This window comes from Trachymyrmex cornetzi, unplaced genomic scaffold (genome assembly GCF_001594075.2).
Source record: "Trachymyrmex cornetzi isolate Tcor2-1 unplaced genomic scaffold, Tcor1.1 scaffold129, whole genome shotgun sequence".
Taxonomy (NCBI): Eukaryota; Metazoa; Arthropoda; class Insecta; order Hymenoptera; family Formicidae; genus Trachymyrmex; species Trachymyrmex cornetzi.
This window is the reverse complement of record NW_017295861.1, coordinates 1,024,494-1,041,955: the sequence shown is the minus strand read 5'-3', so window position 1 is coordinate 1,041,955 and position 17,462 is coordinate 1,024,494. Positions and strand designations below refer to the sequence as shown.

General features: G+C 31.9%; 1 protein-coding gene across 31 annotated transcripts in view; it reads left to right on the top strand.

Moving 5' to 3' along the window:
* Positions 1-17,462, top strand: part of slo (calcium-activated potassium channel slo) — a 103,123-nt gene that overhangs the window by 37,721 nt on the left and 47,940 nt on the right. For 17 of the 31 annotated variants that reach the window (XM_018522221.1, XM_018522219.1, XM_018522217.1 and 14 more), the window contains exons 2-6: positions 5,041-5,102; positions 5,384-5,480; positions 5,814-6,077; positions 7,758-7,925; positions 15,879-15,970. In XM_018522221.1, coding sequence (XP_018377723.1) covers positions 5,041-5,102; positions 5,384-5,480; positions 5,814-6,077; positions 7,758-7,925; positions 15,879-15,970 — 683 coding nt within the window. The remainder of the gene's footprint in view (positions 1-5,040; positions 5,103-5,383; positions 5,481-5,813; positions 6,078-7,757; positions 7,926-15,878; positions 15,971-17,462) is intronic. The other 14 variants (XM_018522220.1, XM_018522218.1, XM_018522228.1 and 11 more) reach the window with 1 other exon arrangement.

Here is a 17,462-nt window from a genome sequence, read left to right as displayed (position 1 = left end):
CCTTGACGATCTCTATTTTTATACCGCCACTCTTAGCGCCATTGCTTATCTATGGATCTTCCGCCTAGCGGGATATTCTCTGTCTTTCTCTCGGCGCAAACATAATAAAAGCTTCTCGTAAATCCGGTGTCCGAGAGATCGATATGGTGCCCGTTTATACGAGCTCATCAAGTTTAAGATTGTAGATCCGTAAACTTGGTTTCCCTGCACGGAGTATCTGAGATATCGTATCGAATCACAAAAAGCCTTTAATATAATAAATTTGAAATCAATTTCTGCTTAACATAAATTTCACAGAAAGTCATCAGGAACTCTCAGTCTTTTAATTTTTTACTGGTATATCTTGGTAATTTAATCTGGAATTGTTCCATTCAGGTTAAATGAAATTAATATTAATTGAAAAGTAAAAATTTATTGTCAATTGTAAATAATTAATATGGCAGTTATTTTACATTAACGAAAGTTGAATAGAAATTATTAGAAGTTTGCATCAATGTTTACAATATTGTAGTAAATAAATTTTACATTAAATTAATTTATATTTTTATTATTTAAAATCAAAAGAATTCAGAATTATTTTTTATAATATATAAAATATTAATATACATTATCTTTTATTAAATTTATACTTTTTCTTGTAATTTATTATTCGTATCGTAATACTTTTCGTAACGACGATATTACAAGTGTATATATATACATACCATATATATATATATATATATATCAAAACATTTGTATCAATATAGTGAATTGTAACAGCAACATTGATGAAGTGTGAAACCATTAATCGTTTGTCCTACTTTAGTTTAATTCTTTTTAGAACACGCTACGTTGCCTCGTAACCGCGTAAAATTGTTACAAGCTTTGTTAACATAAATACATGTAGCACATGAAATATAAATTAAAATATGAAGTAATTTATATTGTAAACAGATACATTATGGATGAAATACATTTAAATAATTATGTGAATGTTTTTAAAATTAAATGTGTTATAATCTTTTATTATGATTTTATAATTTTGATTAATAACAATCAACTTTAAAATCATATTCTATTAATCCGAAAATGAATGAAATTTACATTCTAATAGTAAAATTAGTCCAATTTGAGCTGTTTGAATGTGTTGGAATTATTAATAAAGATTTTGCTTTCTAGATAATTAAACATATTAAATTAATTTCAAGATACTATCTTCTCGTTGTTTACAAAGAAGAGAGTAATTCATTTTAAATACAAACAATGTCGATTAGAATTAAGAAACTATGGAACTTGTCCCTAGAGAAAACTATTGAAATAAATGCTTTGTTATTTGTTTGAACTCTTGCGGTGCAGAAGTTGTCAGAATTTTTTGGTTTTTTCGTTTGTTACGCGTGTTTTAAAACGTTTTGTTCGATACGGACTTTGTTATTTGTAAAAAATAAAAAGAACTTTGGCAGGATTGTTTTTGCAGGATGTCCTTCATACGGAAATCCTGCAAAAAGTAATCTCAGGGAGAGGAAGAAAAATCGACATGAAATATTCTTATCATAATAACGATTCCAGCCATTATCCCGTAGAATATCAAACGAGTTATTAATGCAGCGTCCAGGGAATTGTTCAGTTCACGGCGAGGGCGGGTACGAGCCGCTTCAGGAAATAATCGCCGTCTAGTAATTTCGCGTGGTGCGACCGTTTATCAAGTCAATTTACCGTAACGGTCGTTAGGAGCACGACAGGTATGATAAGGATTTAAATCGATGACAAGGCGGGAGTTCGTTGGCTTACAGAGGGAGAGGCGAGTTGTAGTAGGCTTCTTATTACGGTCTTCAGCGCGCGATAACCCTGAACTTTAATGCTCGCCTGTCGGCTAACACGAAAACTACGAGCCTCGGCTCATAGTCTGTTTCCCACATGGTTTTCGCAACGCGGCGAAAACGGGACGGTTAAAAATAATTGGAACAAAAGGAGTGCATTGGGGGAGCTTGAGATTTTGAATGCGTCGCACGCGAATTCACGAGATCGACTCGCGGGGTCGTTGTCTCTTCTCTCGGATGCCTCCTATTTTCTCTTCCGCCGCTTTTCTTTGGCTCCTGTTATTGCACCGTCTGCTCGGCATTATTACAGTTGACCGCTCTTCGTCACTATCGCTATTTCGTTCTTCTTTCGTGACTTCTCTCCTACTTCTTGTCTACATCATTCTGTCGAGGGCCGCACCTACTGTCTATTTTTGAACGGTGACTATGTTTAGAGTTTCACTCTTATGAGACGCGTCAGGAATATCGTGCGGTATGCTGGTTAGGTTCGTCTTTCTCTTTTTTGTCCTCTCTCTTTTTTTTGTCCTTTTTTTGTCCTCTCTCTCTCTCTCTCTTGTGTTTCTTCTTTTCCTTTTATAATTAGTTTACGCCGATACGTATCTTCTCGCCTCTTTCTTTAGACAGATCTATAAAAGAGGATTCACACACGAGAAGGGCGCTACGTATTGATGGTACAAAGTAGTTGCAAAGTAGACTGATAGGGAAATTACACGTGCTAAATTCTGACACGCTATTGTAAGATCGTCTTTCTTAAAGTAACTTTTGAAGAACAACTTTTGCCCCAGATGATATGTTGATCTAATAAAGTGTGCAAGGAGAACATTTCATGAAAAACTAATAACTTTTTCTCATAACAGTTTGATACTGTAACGAATAAGAAAAATAACATAAATTATTAACTTTTAATGTAAACGACTTTCTTTTTTATTATCATGTATATTGGCTACACATCCGAGATAGTACGGAATATTTATGATAAATATTTATTACTATTTATTTTTTGGAACTATATAAATATATACATTTTTTATATAAAGCTTTATTTGAAATATTAAAATATGAACTAAATATTTTACTACAATATTTACTACAACATTTACAATAAATATTTATGATCCGTGTAATCTAAAATCACAAAAATATTTACAAAATATTTCAAACAAGTCTTATAAATACTTACAAATATTTTGTAAATTTTTTATAAATATTACGTTCTGTCTGGGATATGTAGAGAATTCAATAAATTAAATAAATTGTACATCGAAATTATCACACTTAAGGTTACTTTTTGCAAATAATTTTAACTAGAGGCGCTGTTTATATTTTGGTATTAAATTTGAAATGCGCTTTTGACTACCTCTTTGTATCTTTTACTGTTCTATATCTTCCTTAGAACTTTTATATTTCTGGTAAAAAACATTTTATTTTTTCGATAAAAGGCGAAGATCTATTACAGCTATAGGAAAGATGAAATATGTCGCTATAAAATATAAATGTACTGATAATAATCGCTATAAGGAATAGATACATAAGTCTTATTGTCTTATATAACATAGAAATTATTCGTTATTTCCATTTAAGTGTGAATTATTAATGTTCATAATTCACGCTTAAATGGAAATAACGAATAATTTCTATGTTATATAAGACAATAAGACTTATGTATCTATTCCTTATATTGAATTTTTACGCGTAATGTTAGAGAAATTTTGAGAATATAACATTCCAAAATATATAGGTAAATTAATCAATATTTTATTTGATTGATTCGTTTACGAAATCTTCGCGAGGTATTGCAATTCTTTATCCTATTATTTAATTTGCCAATAATTTATCAAAATTGTTCAGATATCAAATATCAAGTGCTGTCGTTTTGGGTGTCTCCTCAACACGGAGATAATAAGGATCGCCGGAGTGTTAATGGATTCGCGTATTCAATTCTGTATATGCTCATCGATCTTGTGTTTGGCGCACGCATCGCGTGCTTACATGCATACGATCATTAAGCTGACCCTAGCCATTGTTTACAATAATTATGTACAGGCGTGGCTGCGCAGCTCGCAATTTTGTGTCTGTGCGATGCATACCTAAATATACTTCGCGTGCGATAAATAGACCCTGGATGCTTGGGATTCATTCGAGTTACACGGCTCGTTTTATCATCCGCTATACAGTAACAAAAGCAAGATAAAAATTCTTTTTTTATTAATTTCCGAACCCGGATGACAATTGTTTTTCATGCGCCGAGAGCCGGATATAATGCCGGTTTTAATCGTACCGGTTTTTTATGCGTCGAGAACCGGAGAATTTGCAATATTGTGAATAATGAATTGTTATATTAAATAAAATGCAAAACGACAGTACTTGGCACGTGTATCGGAAAATAATATTGCATCGCGAGCAATCAAAATCCGATATGACTAAATCCGGTTCTCGACGCATAAAAAACCGGTACGATTAAAACTGGTATTATATCCGGCTCTCGGCGCATGTCTAACAAGAATATTTCTGGATAAATAGTAGATAGGTTACCAAATTACCATCTACTACACAAATTACTGCGCAACCATTTAATTAATCGCTTGTCATCAGTGACGATGGTCACTGATGAACAAGGCTGATCTTCTAACGAGGGATTTTATCAGGTCATTAGCGGGTTTGTTTGCGTGAACTTGCGTAACTTTAAAGTCGTTGTACGTAGGAAATTTAACATTATAGCGATTTAATAATACTCTCTAGTAACTACCAATATGCTTTGACATGATGTCGAGTATGGGGTATCTTGGCGCCTGTCATAAACGTTACCTCACATTTGCTGACAGTTATCGGTTAGACTTTGCGATACGTGATGTTGGCGCGTATCGGAAATAAAGCGATACTATAATCTAATGAGAATAGATTGCGACGACAACATATATGAGACGTTGATTCAAGTTACGAGCCCTTGTGAATATTATTCCGGCACAACTTTGATTACCTTTTGCTATATCGATCGCAATATCGCAATATCGTTACATAAAATTAGTAAATAAAATCGTGAAATAAGGCATGTCATATCTTTTGAAGAGATTATTTAAAACAATAAAGATACGATTATGTTATTTTTTTTCGAAAAACGCAATAAAAATTACGAAGCATTTATTTTTATTTATATGTTTAATGGTACTTGTATTTTAAGCTAAAAATGTTTGATAGGATGAAAGACAGGATCTCTCACGATGTGTTTTTTTGTCTGTTTCAGGTGGTGTTAGTTTTCATTCTCAGTATAGCATCGCTTATAATATACTTCATCGATGCCTCCAGGTGAGTAACAAGACTTCGACGGCGGTGTTAATGCGTAGCTTTTAAGTTTATCACAAACATTCATGCACATTGTTTTTATTCTTGCGCAGTATTGGTAATATTATAACAACACTTTATAGCTTTTTCTTGTGGTTTAATTAAGGGCGCGGCGATAATCGCTAGTTTAATCGCTGCTATTTTAGTCGCCCTTTCAGCGTTACTTTTTTTTAAGACCGAGACCTTCGTCGAGTTCATAAGAGATGCTGACCTAACATCCGCAATCTCGTGCTTTTATGTTACAGCGAAGTGGTGGAGCGTTGCCAGAAGTGGAGCAACAACATTACTCAGCAGATAGACTTAGCTTTCAATATATTTTTTATGGTCTACTTTTTTATACGCGTAAGTAAGATCATCCGTTCTTTCTGTCAATGAACTTATCAGTTAACATCAAGATTATAAAATGTTTTGCCACATAAAAAGTATGAACGTTCCATCTCGATAAATCTCTTAAGAAGGAAAGTGTTTACACATAAGATTTTACTAAAGTTTGGAATATTTGGAAAACATTCTAAATTTATATAATGCGTTTTGTATGAGGCGTAGACGATTTTAACTTGTATCTGACGAAAATCTTTCTAGAGTTCTTTACGCGAAATATAATATTCGCCAGACTGTTTTTGTTTTAAATTTAAATGTTTATTTAATGTGTTATTTTTCGTATGATTTTCACAGTTTATCGCCGCCAGTGACAAGCTGTGGTTCATGTTGGAGATGTATTCGTTCGTGGACTACTTTACGATACCACCGTCCTTCGTGTCGATATATCTCGATCGGACGTGGATCGGACTGAGGTTCCTCCGAGCCCTACGACTGATGACGGTCCCCGACATCCTCCAGTACCTTAACATTCTAAAGACATCGAGCTCTATTCGTCTTGCCCAACTCGTCTCCATCTTCATTTCGGTATGGTTAACCGCTGCTGGCATCATTCATTTGGTGAGTCTTATCCTTTTTTTACGCTTCATTATTATTAAAAAGCAATTTACTACAATCGAAGAATGGAGAAAGGGGATCCAATTTTATTCGAAGATAAATTTTTCTTTTCACTGATTTTGAAATGAAAAGGGATCTTGAAGTGGATAGGGGTTTTCAGTGCAAATAGGGCACTTGTTCCAGGCTTCTGAGGGTTTAAAGTAGATGTTGAAAATGAGTAATGAGTGCAGAAAGGGCACTAGTCCAGGACTTGTCCCTTTTTGAGATTAAAAAAAATAGAACACTACATTCCAGAGCGTAGATATTTTAATGAAAATTATAAACAATTGAGAATAACCAGAAGAGATACTTAGATAATAGTCAGAGTTTTAATGTGTGTATGCAATGTTTTTAAAGTGTTTTTTATAAATTATGTTATTTTGTTTAACATAAAAAGATAATTATTGTTTAACGTAATTTAAGATAAAGTATCTGTAGCGGCGTACTACAATTTTTAACTTTTTCTGACCAACGTTGAGTGCAGAAAGAAAATGTGTCGAAATTTGAAATAAAAATTTTATATTTAATAGATATGCATGTCACAAATCAGGAAATTTAAAAAATATTATTAAATGTCATATGTAAATATTATTAAATGTCATATGTAAATTCCCAAAAATAATTTTGTTAATTTTTTCATAAAAATTAAAATTAAATTATTTCTTGTTAATACTAAAAGGATTGATAAATGTAACTAGTCTTCTTTCTGCACTTATCAATTCAATTGTAACAAATTTAATTTTCTTTTTTCTAATAATAAAGAATTTAAATCTAAACATAAAGAGAGAAGAATGCTATTTTTGGTCAAAGTAGGTCTTGGTGCTTATGTAATATTCATATATGAATATACACACAAATATAGTTGTCAGAATTTAAGTCTCTTAAATTACATTCATATTAATTTCAAAATAACATTTTACCCAATATATACGTCGTAAAATTTATTACATAAATGTCTCTTTGAGTTAATTTTCTCTATACTGTTTTAAATAATGTATAAAAAGGAATTTTTGACCATACCTGTATTACAGATGCACAAAGCGTTGTGAGAAATACGAAAAAATTTAGAATTTTTAAATAAATATTAATTAGAGTAATAACAAAAATAATCTTTTAAATATATATAATCTTTCTGTTTTTTATTTTTGCCAAAATATAATAAGAATAATCTTTTACTAAATTTAAAAATATTTTAAAAAAGTCAAAAACAGTAATTTAAGGATATAAATATTTAATAAAATTCTATTTTATAAATAATGAATGGATACGCTAGTAATAATATGGCAGCACAAAAGTCAAATATACAGTTCTTTAATAAATGTATCACATGAAAAAATTATAATGATCAAATTATCTTTATATTTCCTGTTTTATCTTTTTTACGATTTTTACAATTTGAGTATTTTATATAATAAGACGAATATAATCTTATATATTATTTTAATGATATATTTTGTCTTACGACTTCTTTTCACATTTCCCAAGACAACCCATACGCAGAAATCCGAGAGATCCGGACGTTCCGCATTTATACCATTACGCAGTAGTAAAAGCTTATAGTTATGACTTAACCAATATAAACCACAATTTCACTCTTGACACCGCGCGAGGACGGTCCTAAACGTAATAACATCATGCCCACAGCTTGAAAACTCAGGGGACCCTTTCGACTTCGCGAACCCACAACAGCTTTCGTACTGGACCTGTGTGTATTTTCTGATCGTGACGATGTCCACGGTAGGATATGGCGACGTTTACTGCCAGACGGTCCTCGGCCGCACATTCCTAGTATTTTTTCTACTCGTCGGTTTGGTAAGTTATTTTTGTGTATTCTTCTCAAACGTAGTCAAGTCTCTAATGTTTACGTACGTCGGAGGCTTTTATACCGTGAATAATATGTCCCTTAATAATTGCGTGATTCTCAAAACCGCGTTCCATTTTTTACGTTGATAAATATCAATGGATATTAATATTTTCCTATTTTGATTCGGTTGCTCCATAGATAAGTGCAGAAGCATTTTTATACATAAACAAACGACACCACTTTGTGGGTATATGCATAATAAAATTCTCTGTCACGTAACGGTGGTTATAATTTATGAAATACAGAATATATTATATGTGAACTAAATAAATAAATTTCTATTCTCGTAAAAATTTCGTTCATTGTATTTTTCTATGGATCTCTGTTTGCTATAAATAAATAAACTAGTAGCTCCAGTTTAACGAAACGAGCTTTGCGAAATGTGTGAGACGAAACGTCTTTTCTTCTTTATCAAAGTAATTCCTTTAAATTAAATATATACAATTCGAAAAGCTGAAAATCTATAAAACGTATGTACAAAATTTATATCGGTTTGAAGTATTCATTCTTTTTCTTCTGCTTTTCTTTATTCCCTCGTATACACTCGAAGAGCTTTTTCACTTGACTTATCTTTCCGCCGAATTTCTGTGATCTTGCATATCTTCCTTTCTTATCCCGAGAAATCTCAAAGTACAGCCGCATTCCGCTTGTTATTCGGCATTTCGTACAGCTCGTTTCGTTAAACTGGAGCTACTAGTTTTACCAAGGCTCGTATATCAGAGAAGAACGATTGACGAGACGAGCGGCGGTCCCAGATTTACGTGTCCCACGAGCCGCGAGACAATAAATATTTCGAGTGTACGATGTTCTCCGACCGTTGATCCTCCTGCATCGCGAGAAACGGTTTGGTGGAGATATAATTTATTAGAAAATTCTTTATAATGCATTTTAAACTGTTTCATTCAAATTCCAATTTTGTGACATCTCAGGTGCGGTATTGAAAGACATTAAAGTTGTAAAAGAGCTGTAAAAGAAGTTTTTCAGATTAAAACTCGAATTTACTTTGCTCTGAATCGATACAATCGTGATGTTTTCGGATTAGTGATATTTTTACGTTTCAAAAACAGTTTAAAAACATTGCTAGTAGTATCCACTGATGGTATTTATGTGTAAGCTTTATTTTAACAGTAAACGGTAATGAAACTTTACTAACTCATGTTTCCAAGAGATAAAGTTTGAACGACAAGTATGTTTTCTGAATGGACATATTTAGAGCTTTTATCGCGAACTTACCCCACTTCTTGAACTTTCTGGCTTCGCAACTCGAGACAAAGGAAAACGCGGTTGGAGTACTATTGAAATAACACTTCCGTTGATGTCACGCGAAAATGGCTTTTTGGGGCAGAAATCAACGGCGGAGAACGGTGCCGCTCGTTATAGTGAATCGATCGATTCGTTTGAACGTCGATGCGAGCATTGCTGCGAGCATGCCTTTTATGCATAGCTGTTATGCGTACGTTCGCGGCTTATCGATCGTTCATGCGAACTTTGCGTACACGATCGACTTGGTCAGGGATAACAGCCCGCTCTCTTGAAGTATTCTCGATGGGCGTCGTATCTTTTTCTTCTAAACGCGAGCATCGCCGTTCAAACATCTATCGGAAACGTTCTCAAGTTAACGTTTGTTGTCGGAAGCTTGTGATCAGCGTAAAATATTAATAATAGATAATATTAATTGTTTGGAGAAAATATACCCCGAAAGTACGGTACATTCGACATATGTAAAGTTCTGATACAGAATTACTCGCGCATAAGGGCTTAAATTGTTCCATATAAAAAATAGTTTCTTTTATTTTTTATAAAACAATTTGTTATTGTGATATATTGTGATATGTGTAATGCGTAAAATACATAGATAATAATATTTTAGTTAGTAAAAAAAAAATAGCAAAGGAAATTACATATAATTGTTTTACTGTTTATTTTGCGATTAATGATCATTCAAGTAGTATATTTTATCAATATGCTATAAGAATTGAAAAATCTTTATGATATATTAAAAAAAATTGTCATGAATTAAGCCTTTATCGCGATATGACGACGAACGTAAAGAGACTAGTTTAACTCGGCTTTATTCCCTTTTTACGAACATCGTTTAAAATTTATTTAAAACGTTTCCCACTTCCTGTAACTTGTATATATATATATATACATATATATATATATACACATTGAAAACGTAGAAAAAAATTCCCGTTGTTATGTGAAGTAGTTAGCGATAATTTGGACCAACTAATTCGAAATTTTAGCTATGACAGTAGCGACGAGAAGACAAAGATATTGGCTACCTTTGCCTCAATATCCTTATTATATATCATAAATTTATCGGAACCATCATGATATTTCAGATTGTTGTAACAAAATTATCTATAAATCACATAAAACAATTATATTAATTATACGAAAAGTTTTGAAAATCTCATCAATTATCTTAAACAGGTAAATAATATAAGTATCTATAATTTAATAAAAAGAGACGCACAAAATTTCACAATGTTGTCAAAGTTTTGCAGGATAAATTATTATCGAAACAAGAAGATTACATTTAATCAATATCTCCTTTTCTGACAGCTTGCATACAAGCAGTTTAAAGCGTGAAAGAAAAATCTTTTATCTCCAATATTGAATATAATTTTATTTGTAATTCCGAATATTAAATTTTCTCAAAAAGGAATTTTCTGAAACATTCTGCATTGTCAATAAGACATTGATAGAATTATTGAAAGCACAATCCCAGTAATAAAAGTTATAATGGATTTCGACGACTTTATATAATTTTCATACCATCTCGCTCATATTTTATAACTTTGAAAAAAGCTTAATAAAATAAATTGTCAGAATGCATAGAGACTGCTTCAAGTATCTTCCAAATGATAGAGTTTTGTACACGTAGAATTATTGAAGACATTTTCTGTCCGCGCATTGTAATCGAATTTTGTGAACACGATCCGTTTTAATAATCGACGATTGCAAAAATCATAATAGCTAGTACGTAAATTATTCGTTTTATTAAAGCAATAATTTTTTCGATATTACTCGGATTTTCGTCGCAAAAGTTTCAATTTTTATTACAAAAATTTATTAAACAAATATAGCTTTAAAGCTATAAAACGCAGCTGAGGCATTTAGCATAGTTAACATTTCGCTTATATCAAACTATATTTCGCATTAAATTAATTTGCTGTAATTGCGAGCGCTCGAGCCTCCTGATTTCGGTATTACGTGAGATGGTGAAAGAAGTAATTGCGGTTATGCGTATTTGTACGACACATCGTAGCTATTAAAAGCATATATTATTCTTTCTTTCTCTTTCTCTCTTTCTCTGTCTCTATCTTCCTTTCTTTCTCTTTCTCTCTATCTTACGGCTTAAATTGGTTCTACGAGTTTTGCTACAGCCACTGTCTATCTTTTCTCTTCGATCTAAGAGTCATTTGTAGCTATAATGCGACGAATCGATTATTCGGGTACGATCGATTCGGCTTGTCATGCGAACGCTGCGTTATATACTGCGAACTAATTTTTTTCACGACATAGAGAATATTGAAAGGACTTTTATTACACACATGAGGAGCCTCGAAACTTCAAATTATGAAACTTCACAAATTTCGTTCTTTTACTAAAAAAAACAACTTGAAGTACACGGATAAAACTCATGAATAATGCTCTTATGAGAACAGAAAAGTTTTACAGAGTTATTTAAATATCTCAATCTTTATTTTATATTTTTTTTCATAAATATTTGTACAATTGATGTAAAAATCGAATAATCCTAATCTCGTAATTATTTTGTAATTGAGATTTAAAAGAATCGATCAAATAGTTATTTTTATTTGCATAACGCTTTGAAAAAGCTTTAAAATAAAAACTTTGCGAGATCACTTCTTTATTTTTTTTACGTCGCGATATTATATTTGATTAGATGAGTTTAAAGTGATCGAATTTGAAAAAAATAGAAGATAATTCACAGAAAAACATGATCAACTTGCTATCCACAGAGATTCGAGGTTCTTATTATTATTATTATTATACAAATTTTTATATTAACTTTATCGTATCTCTCTCAAAGAGCACGACGCCAATGACGTCGACAAAATATTGATGTTTGTACGCGCTTGATCTTTGACTGTTCACATTCTGTCTGTATGTGTATTTTCTGCGACGCTGATACGCTGCTCATATTGTGACGTAAGATATTATTCTGATCGCTTGAACTTTATTTTTTCGAATTGTCGGCCTTATGATACTCTCAGTGGTGACATTTGAGATATCAAGGATAAACGCGAGATTTAACCGAAGCAATGTTCATCCGTTTCGCTATTACGGGAACGTTCATTTCGTTTTCGCTCCCGCAATCGATAAAGAACGAAAGCTACACAAAGTAATATACTTTTATTGTATTACGGGACAGGAGATGCCACTTTGTCTTTTTATCGATTTTAAATGGCGCGTTGTAAACTTGGTTAGAGAACAGTCCTCGAAATGGAGAATCCGCACGATTAACTTTAAGACTCGTTCAAATTGGTAGTATTCCAATGGTAATAAAAAAATTGAGTTATGTTGTCTTTATAGAATACAAACAGAACAAAAATTACATTATTTTCCCATCAAATATTTTTGATTATTTGAACGAACCAATAATTTAATGTAAGACATAGTTCTTTATTTAACAAATATTTTATTTATAAAAAATTATGTAAAATTAAATTAATAATAAAGATTAATTTTTATTGTAAATTTTTTATTTAATAAAACATTAAACATTATTGGATTTTATATTTATAAATCATTAACTTATGTTACATTGATATTTTTCATTCTATACATTTTACGTATACAAGTTAATGTAAATTTGTACATCTATTACGAGAGATATATCGAGTATGTTGCAGAACATGTGGTATATCCTGTCCATACTTTTGTGTATTGCACCGAGAGGTTTGTAACCGAATCGTTGGTCTGTCGATAAGTCAGCTGGAAATGAAAAATCACGTCCTTGTAACACATATAAAGGGGAAGGTTCTTTTGGAACACTTTCAAAATGTTTTGGCACTCATCTGAAAGTATGATATCACGTGTCTCTGTATAATGTGCGACGGGCGAGGAACCCTTTTAACCGAACTCAGTATAATATTCTGTAGACACGAGCGGTAATAAATCCGAAATTAGACGACGTGCGACCGTAAATTAAACCAACTCAGACAAGCTTAAAAGATCGATAGACTCCTGGTTCATTGCGAGTTCGGTCCCGGTCGCGAGTAACTAAAAGTAACACAAAAATGAAGTTGGCATTGTCTCCGACTGCATAAAGAGATGGAAAGAAAAGACTATGCTTTTTCAAGATTACAAAGAAAAGAAAACTATATTTTACAGTGATAATATACGCGCGATTTATGTTAGCTTTAAAATAAATTAATATTTTTTATAATTACTTAAATAATGTACACGTATTGTTAATGCATTTATCAGAGTGAAAAGTACCTTTTGACGAGAACAATTAGTGGTACAGTTATTTGAACTAATTATATTGAATATCCTTGTTTTAAAATTTATAAACCTGATTTTCATTAATATGACAGAGAATAATTGCAAATAGTACATGCGTATTCTAATTTACGCTCACAATCAGTCCAATATAATTTTGAACAACTAGAATGATGTATCAAATGAACGAGATATTCAAGTGCATTCATACAGAATTTTGCTCGTAAATTGTGGGTCATCAAGTTAATTTATTATCACTGTTTGCGTTATATCCTTTATTATTAATGTCCATAAGCCATTCGGTTACAAACCCCAGCAAATAAATTATTATTTACAAGGCCCGTGCAAGTATGAATTAAATTTTTATCTTCAAGTATATAATAATTATCTTTCTCTTCCAGATTAATTTATTATTTTAAGATAATACATTTACAATTATATTCGCGGATGTTAATTATTATGTGGGATTGCACATTAATAGACTGTTTACTAAATTCCAGAATACGTGATATCACTAAGTATCTTTGAAGTTCTGAGCTCTGGTACGGGAGTTCTCACTTCGCCGCGTGTACTTGTCGCACAACGAAGTGATCGCCGGTCGTACAATTCGCTGCTTCGCCATGCTACTTTACAGGATATCTATATATCGCTGGCTGTTTCTTGAGAGCGTACATCATGTCGAACGCAAAGTGTCGACACACTTCTCTCTCGCTGTTCTATCTCTTACGATAATTTCGTTGATCGCAGTGTCTTTAGTTGCCTGGTATCTATAAAGCTCGCGACACAAACGCCCAGTCGCGACTCACTTTCAGCGCCTATATTAATGACAAATTACGTGGCGTGACGTGACACGGCACGACCTTATCGATCGTTTGTGATGGATCATATCTTCCTCATAGCATCCGGCATTATAGACGATTTACATAATAGCGCTTCCTTCATTTTACACGCGCATGAAGCAAGATCGATTTGTTGAATTTCCTTTCTGCTTCCGTTCACCGAAACTGCTTGCATCTTTTTTACACGTCTGCTTTTTAATTTCTAATTGTTATAAGTTATATTATCTGATATCTTATGTAATGTTTATTCTATAATAGCAGAAAGATTACAAGATTAGTTTTAAATATCAACCTTATTTTATCAGATTTTTTTAAATAGAGAGAACGAGTTTAAATTTTGTAAAAAATACGCAACTCTTAATGAAATATGCAATAAATTAACAAGTCAAATAATACAATAATAAGAGTATTGATCATACAATTTTGTTATTAAGCGATAAATATGTAAAAATTAGAAAATTCGTATTTATTATAAATTTAGAAATACTGATCTTAATTGTTTTTAATATACTTCTGCTGTTTTTTTGTACTTTTTATTTTTTTTCTTGCTTACTATACTGCTTTTATTCACGTGCTCACACATTTAAATATTAATATACTGCAGACAAGTATATACATCCACAAATATAAACATACACTGGAGATAATTCTATACGCGGTTGCATCAAAATCTTCGTGATGTAAGTATACTGATGTATAATATAATAATAATAAAATCTCTTTGGCTCAAAATAAAATTGTGATAGAAAATAATTCACTATAATTATTGAATTTTTTAAATCAATTTTGATCCATTTCATGAAATTTTTGCTCGTATTGAAATGCAACGAAAAAATTATTATATATTATTATATATGATACATTTATATTAAAATAAATATATATTACTTATTCATTAATAAATTCATTAAACTTAAATCATTAATATCGGAATATAAAATCAAATTATACTATAAAAAATTAAATACGATTTTTTTATAAATATATCCGTGTTCTTAACATATCAATTAATTATTGCATACATTATAACATAAATTGATTCTTTTTAGAAATAACAAAAAATACATATTTGTACCCAATTTTTTGCGTATAATTATAGACATTTTAACTTTTTTATTTAATATTTCACAAGTACAGTAAAAAAAATGGAGTCGATATATGTGATGTTATTAATTGAAAGGTTTATTAATAATTGCCAGCGCAAAGTACTCTTTTTTCACACTATACGCTTTATTCTCTATGCATCGATCCAAGACACGTTCTATGATATTGATATACTTATATTTAAAAGCATCGCAATTTTCATATCACTTTTTAAGCACATATTTTTCAAGCACAATTTCTAAACACGAAACGTAGAACGTAGATTATTGCTCAGTCAGTCACATTTTTCTCCTGTTCTCGCCTGTGTTTCTCCTTTCTTCTCCACGTTGTTTCCCGACGCGAAACACGCACCCAACTTATGCCATAATATGGCGCGAAAGCACTGCTGTTAAATGCAACCGTACATAGGTGACCCAGTTTGCTTTCTCAACGATCCGTAGTCGCATAGTGTTTTCCAGTTATGATTTCTATTTGCAGGCAATTTTTGCTAGTAGCATACCCGAGATAATAGAGCTCGTAGGCAGTAGGTCCAAGTACAGCGGCGAATACAAGCGGGAGCATGGAAAGAGGTATTACTATCAAATTTATGTCCTACAAACCCCCTGTCTATTGTCTATTAATTTTACTTTTCCTCTTCCAGTATGTCTATGTATATACTTATACTTACTCGTAAGAATTAATGAAGTTACATTCACAATATACACAAAATCACGCACGTATACACACATAAACGCATACGATGCGCAATTTGCACGCGTGCACTCGTATACACGTTTGCCGTCGCAGTAATGTTTATCACCGTTCCATCATCGTTCTAAATTAATGCAGAACGTCAAGAGCTCGAGAACCCATGATGAATGCATGAAAATTTACAGCAGTTGGAAGTATAGACTTGACGGGGGTATAACGACCGCGCGAGCGCGTGGTATATAATCGTCGTTGGCATCCCTTTCGTTTCCCAATGAATTAAACCGACTCTCGTCCACGGTGGAAGGTCGAATAAAACAAGGAGGAAAAAATTTCACGATAGATACGGACGAGCAATGTTCATCCCAAAAAGGTGGAAACGCTTGGAATAGAAAATCTCGATATTCGGCTGTTGCATATTTGCTCGTGTAACGGTATCGAAATGTACTTTTGCGCGTGCTGAAAAGCGTAATTAAAATGTATGATTTGCGAATTACAAATATGCATTCTCTTTATTTATATTTTATTATTTTTATTAGAGCAAACGGATGGCATAACGTATATTTGAGTGAAACGATTTTAAAATAGTATAGATATTAAAAATTAGGAATTTAATATTACTTAATATACAAAGATGGAATAAATTGTGCTACTTGTTTTACAAATGTTGAAAATGTTAAATATTTTTCAAATTTAAAATTACCTTAAACATTTGTAATAATTGAATTAAATATCATAGAATTATTAATGTTATATCGAAAAAATAGTAATTGCAAAATCAGTTCAGATATTCGAAGAGGATTATAGCTGCATGTGTGGTCACCGTAAGAGTCGCGACCGATTTTATTATTATCGTCACGTTGAATGGAGGTCACGGTTACCCGTGACCAGGTAAATGTTGAGCCATCTGCGACGACCAAAAGTAGATTTTATTTTTTGGTATCAGTCCAAGTAGCCATCTCGAATTAAAGCCGATAAAGCACAGCTGAGCCTTAAATCGGTACGCGCGTAACCGGTAACTAATATCAATGCCATTACCTTGAATCTGATCTTCCGTTTTATATATTTTGAAATCAATTCACGTAGAGTAGGTATATTTATTGACGTATATCTCAATGAGCTAATTTTTGTTTTGCTTTATTTTTTGATAATTTTAAATAATATACATGTTTCCGGCAATTATAATTGCGAAAGATATAATTGTACAATTTTAGTTTCCATTTATGTTTCTAATTATTTTTTAAGAGTTATTAATTTGTTTTTTAAATTTACGAATCTCTGGATGTTCAAATTGTTAGAATTACTTAAGTTCACGTAATTAATTCTTATTGATAATATGATCTGAAATTCTAAATATAATGACCTTTCATCGTG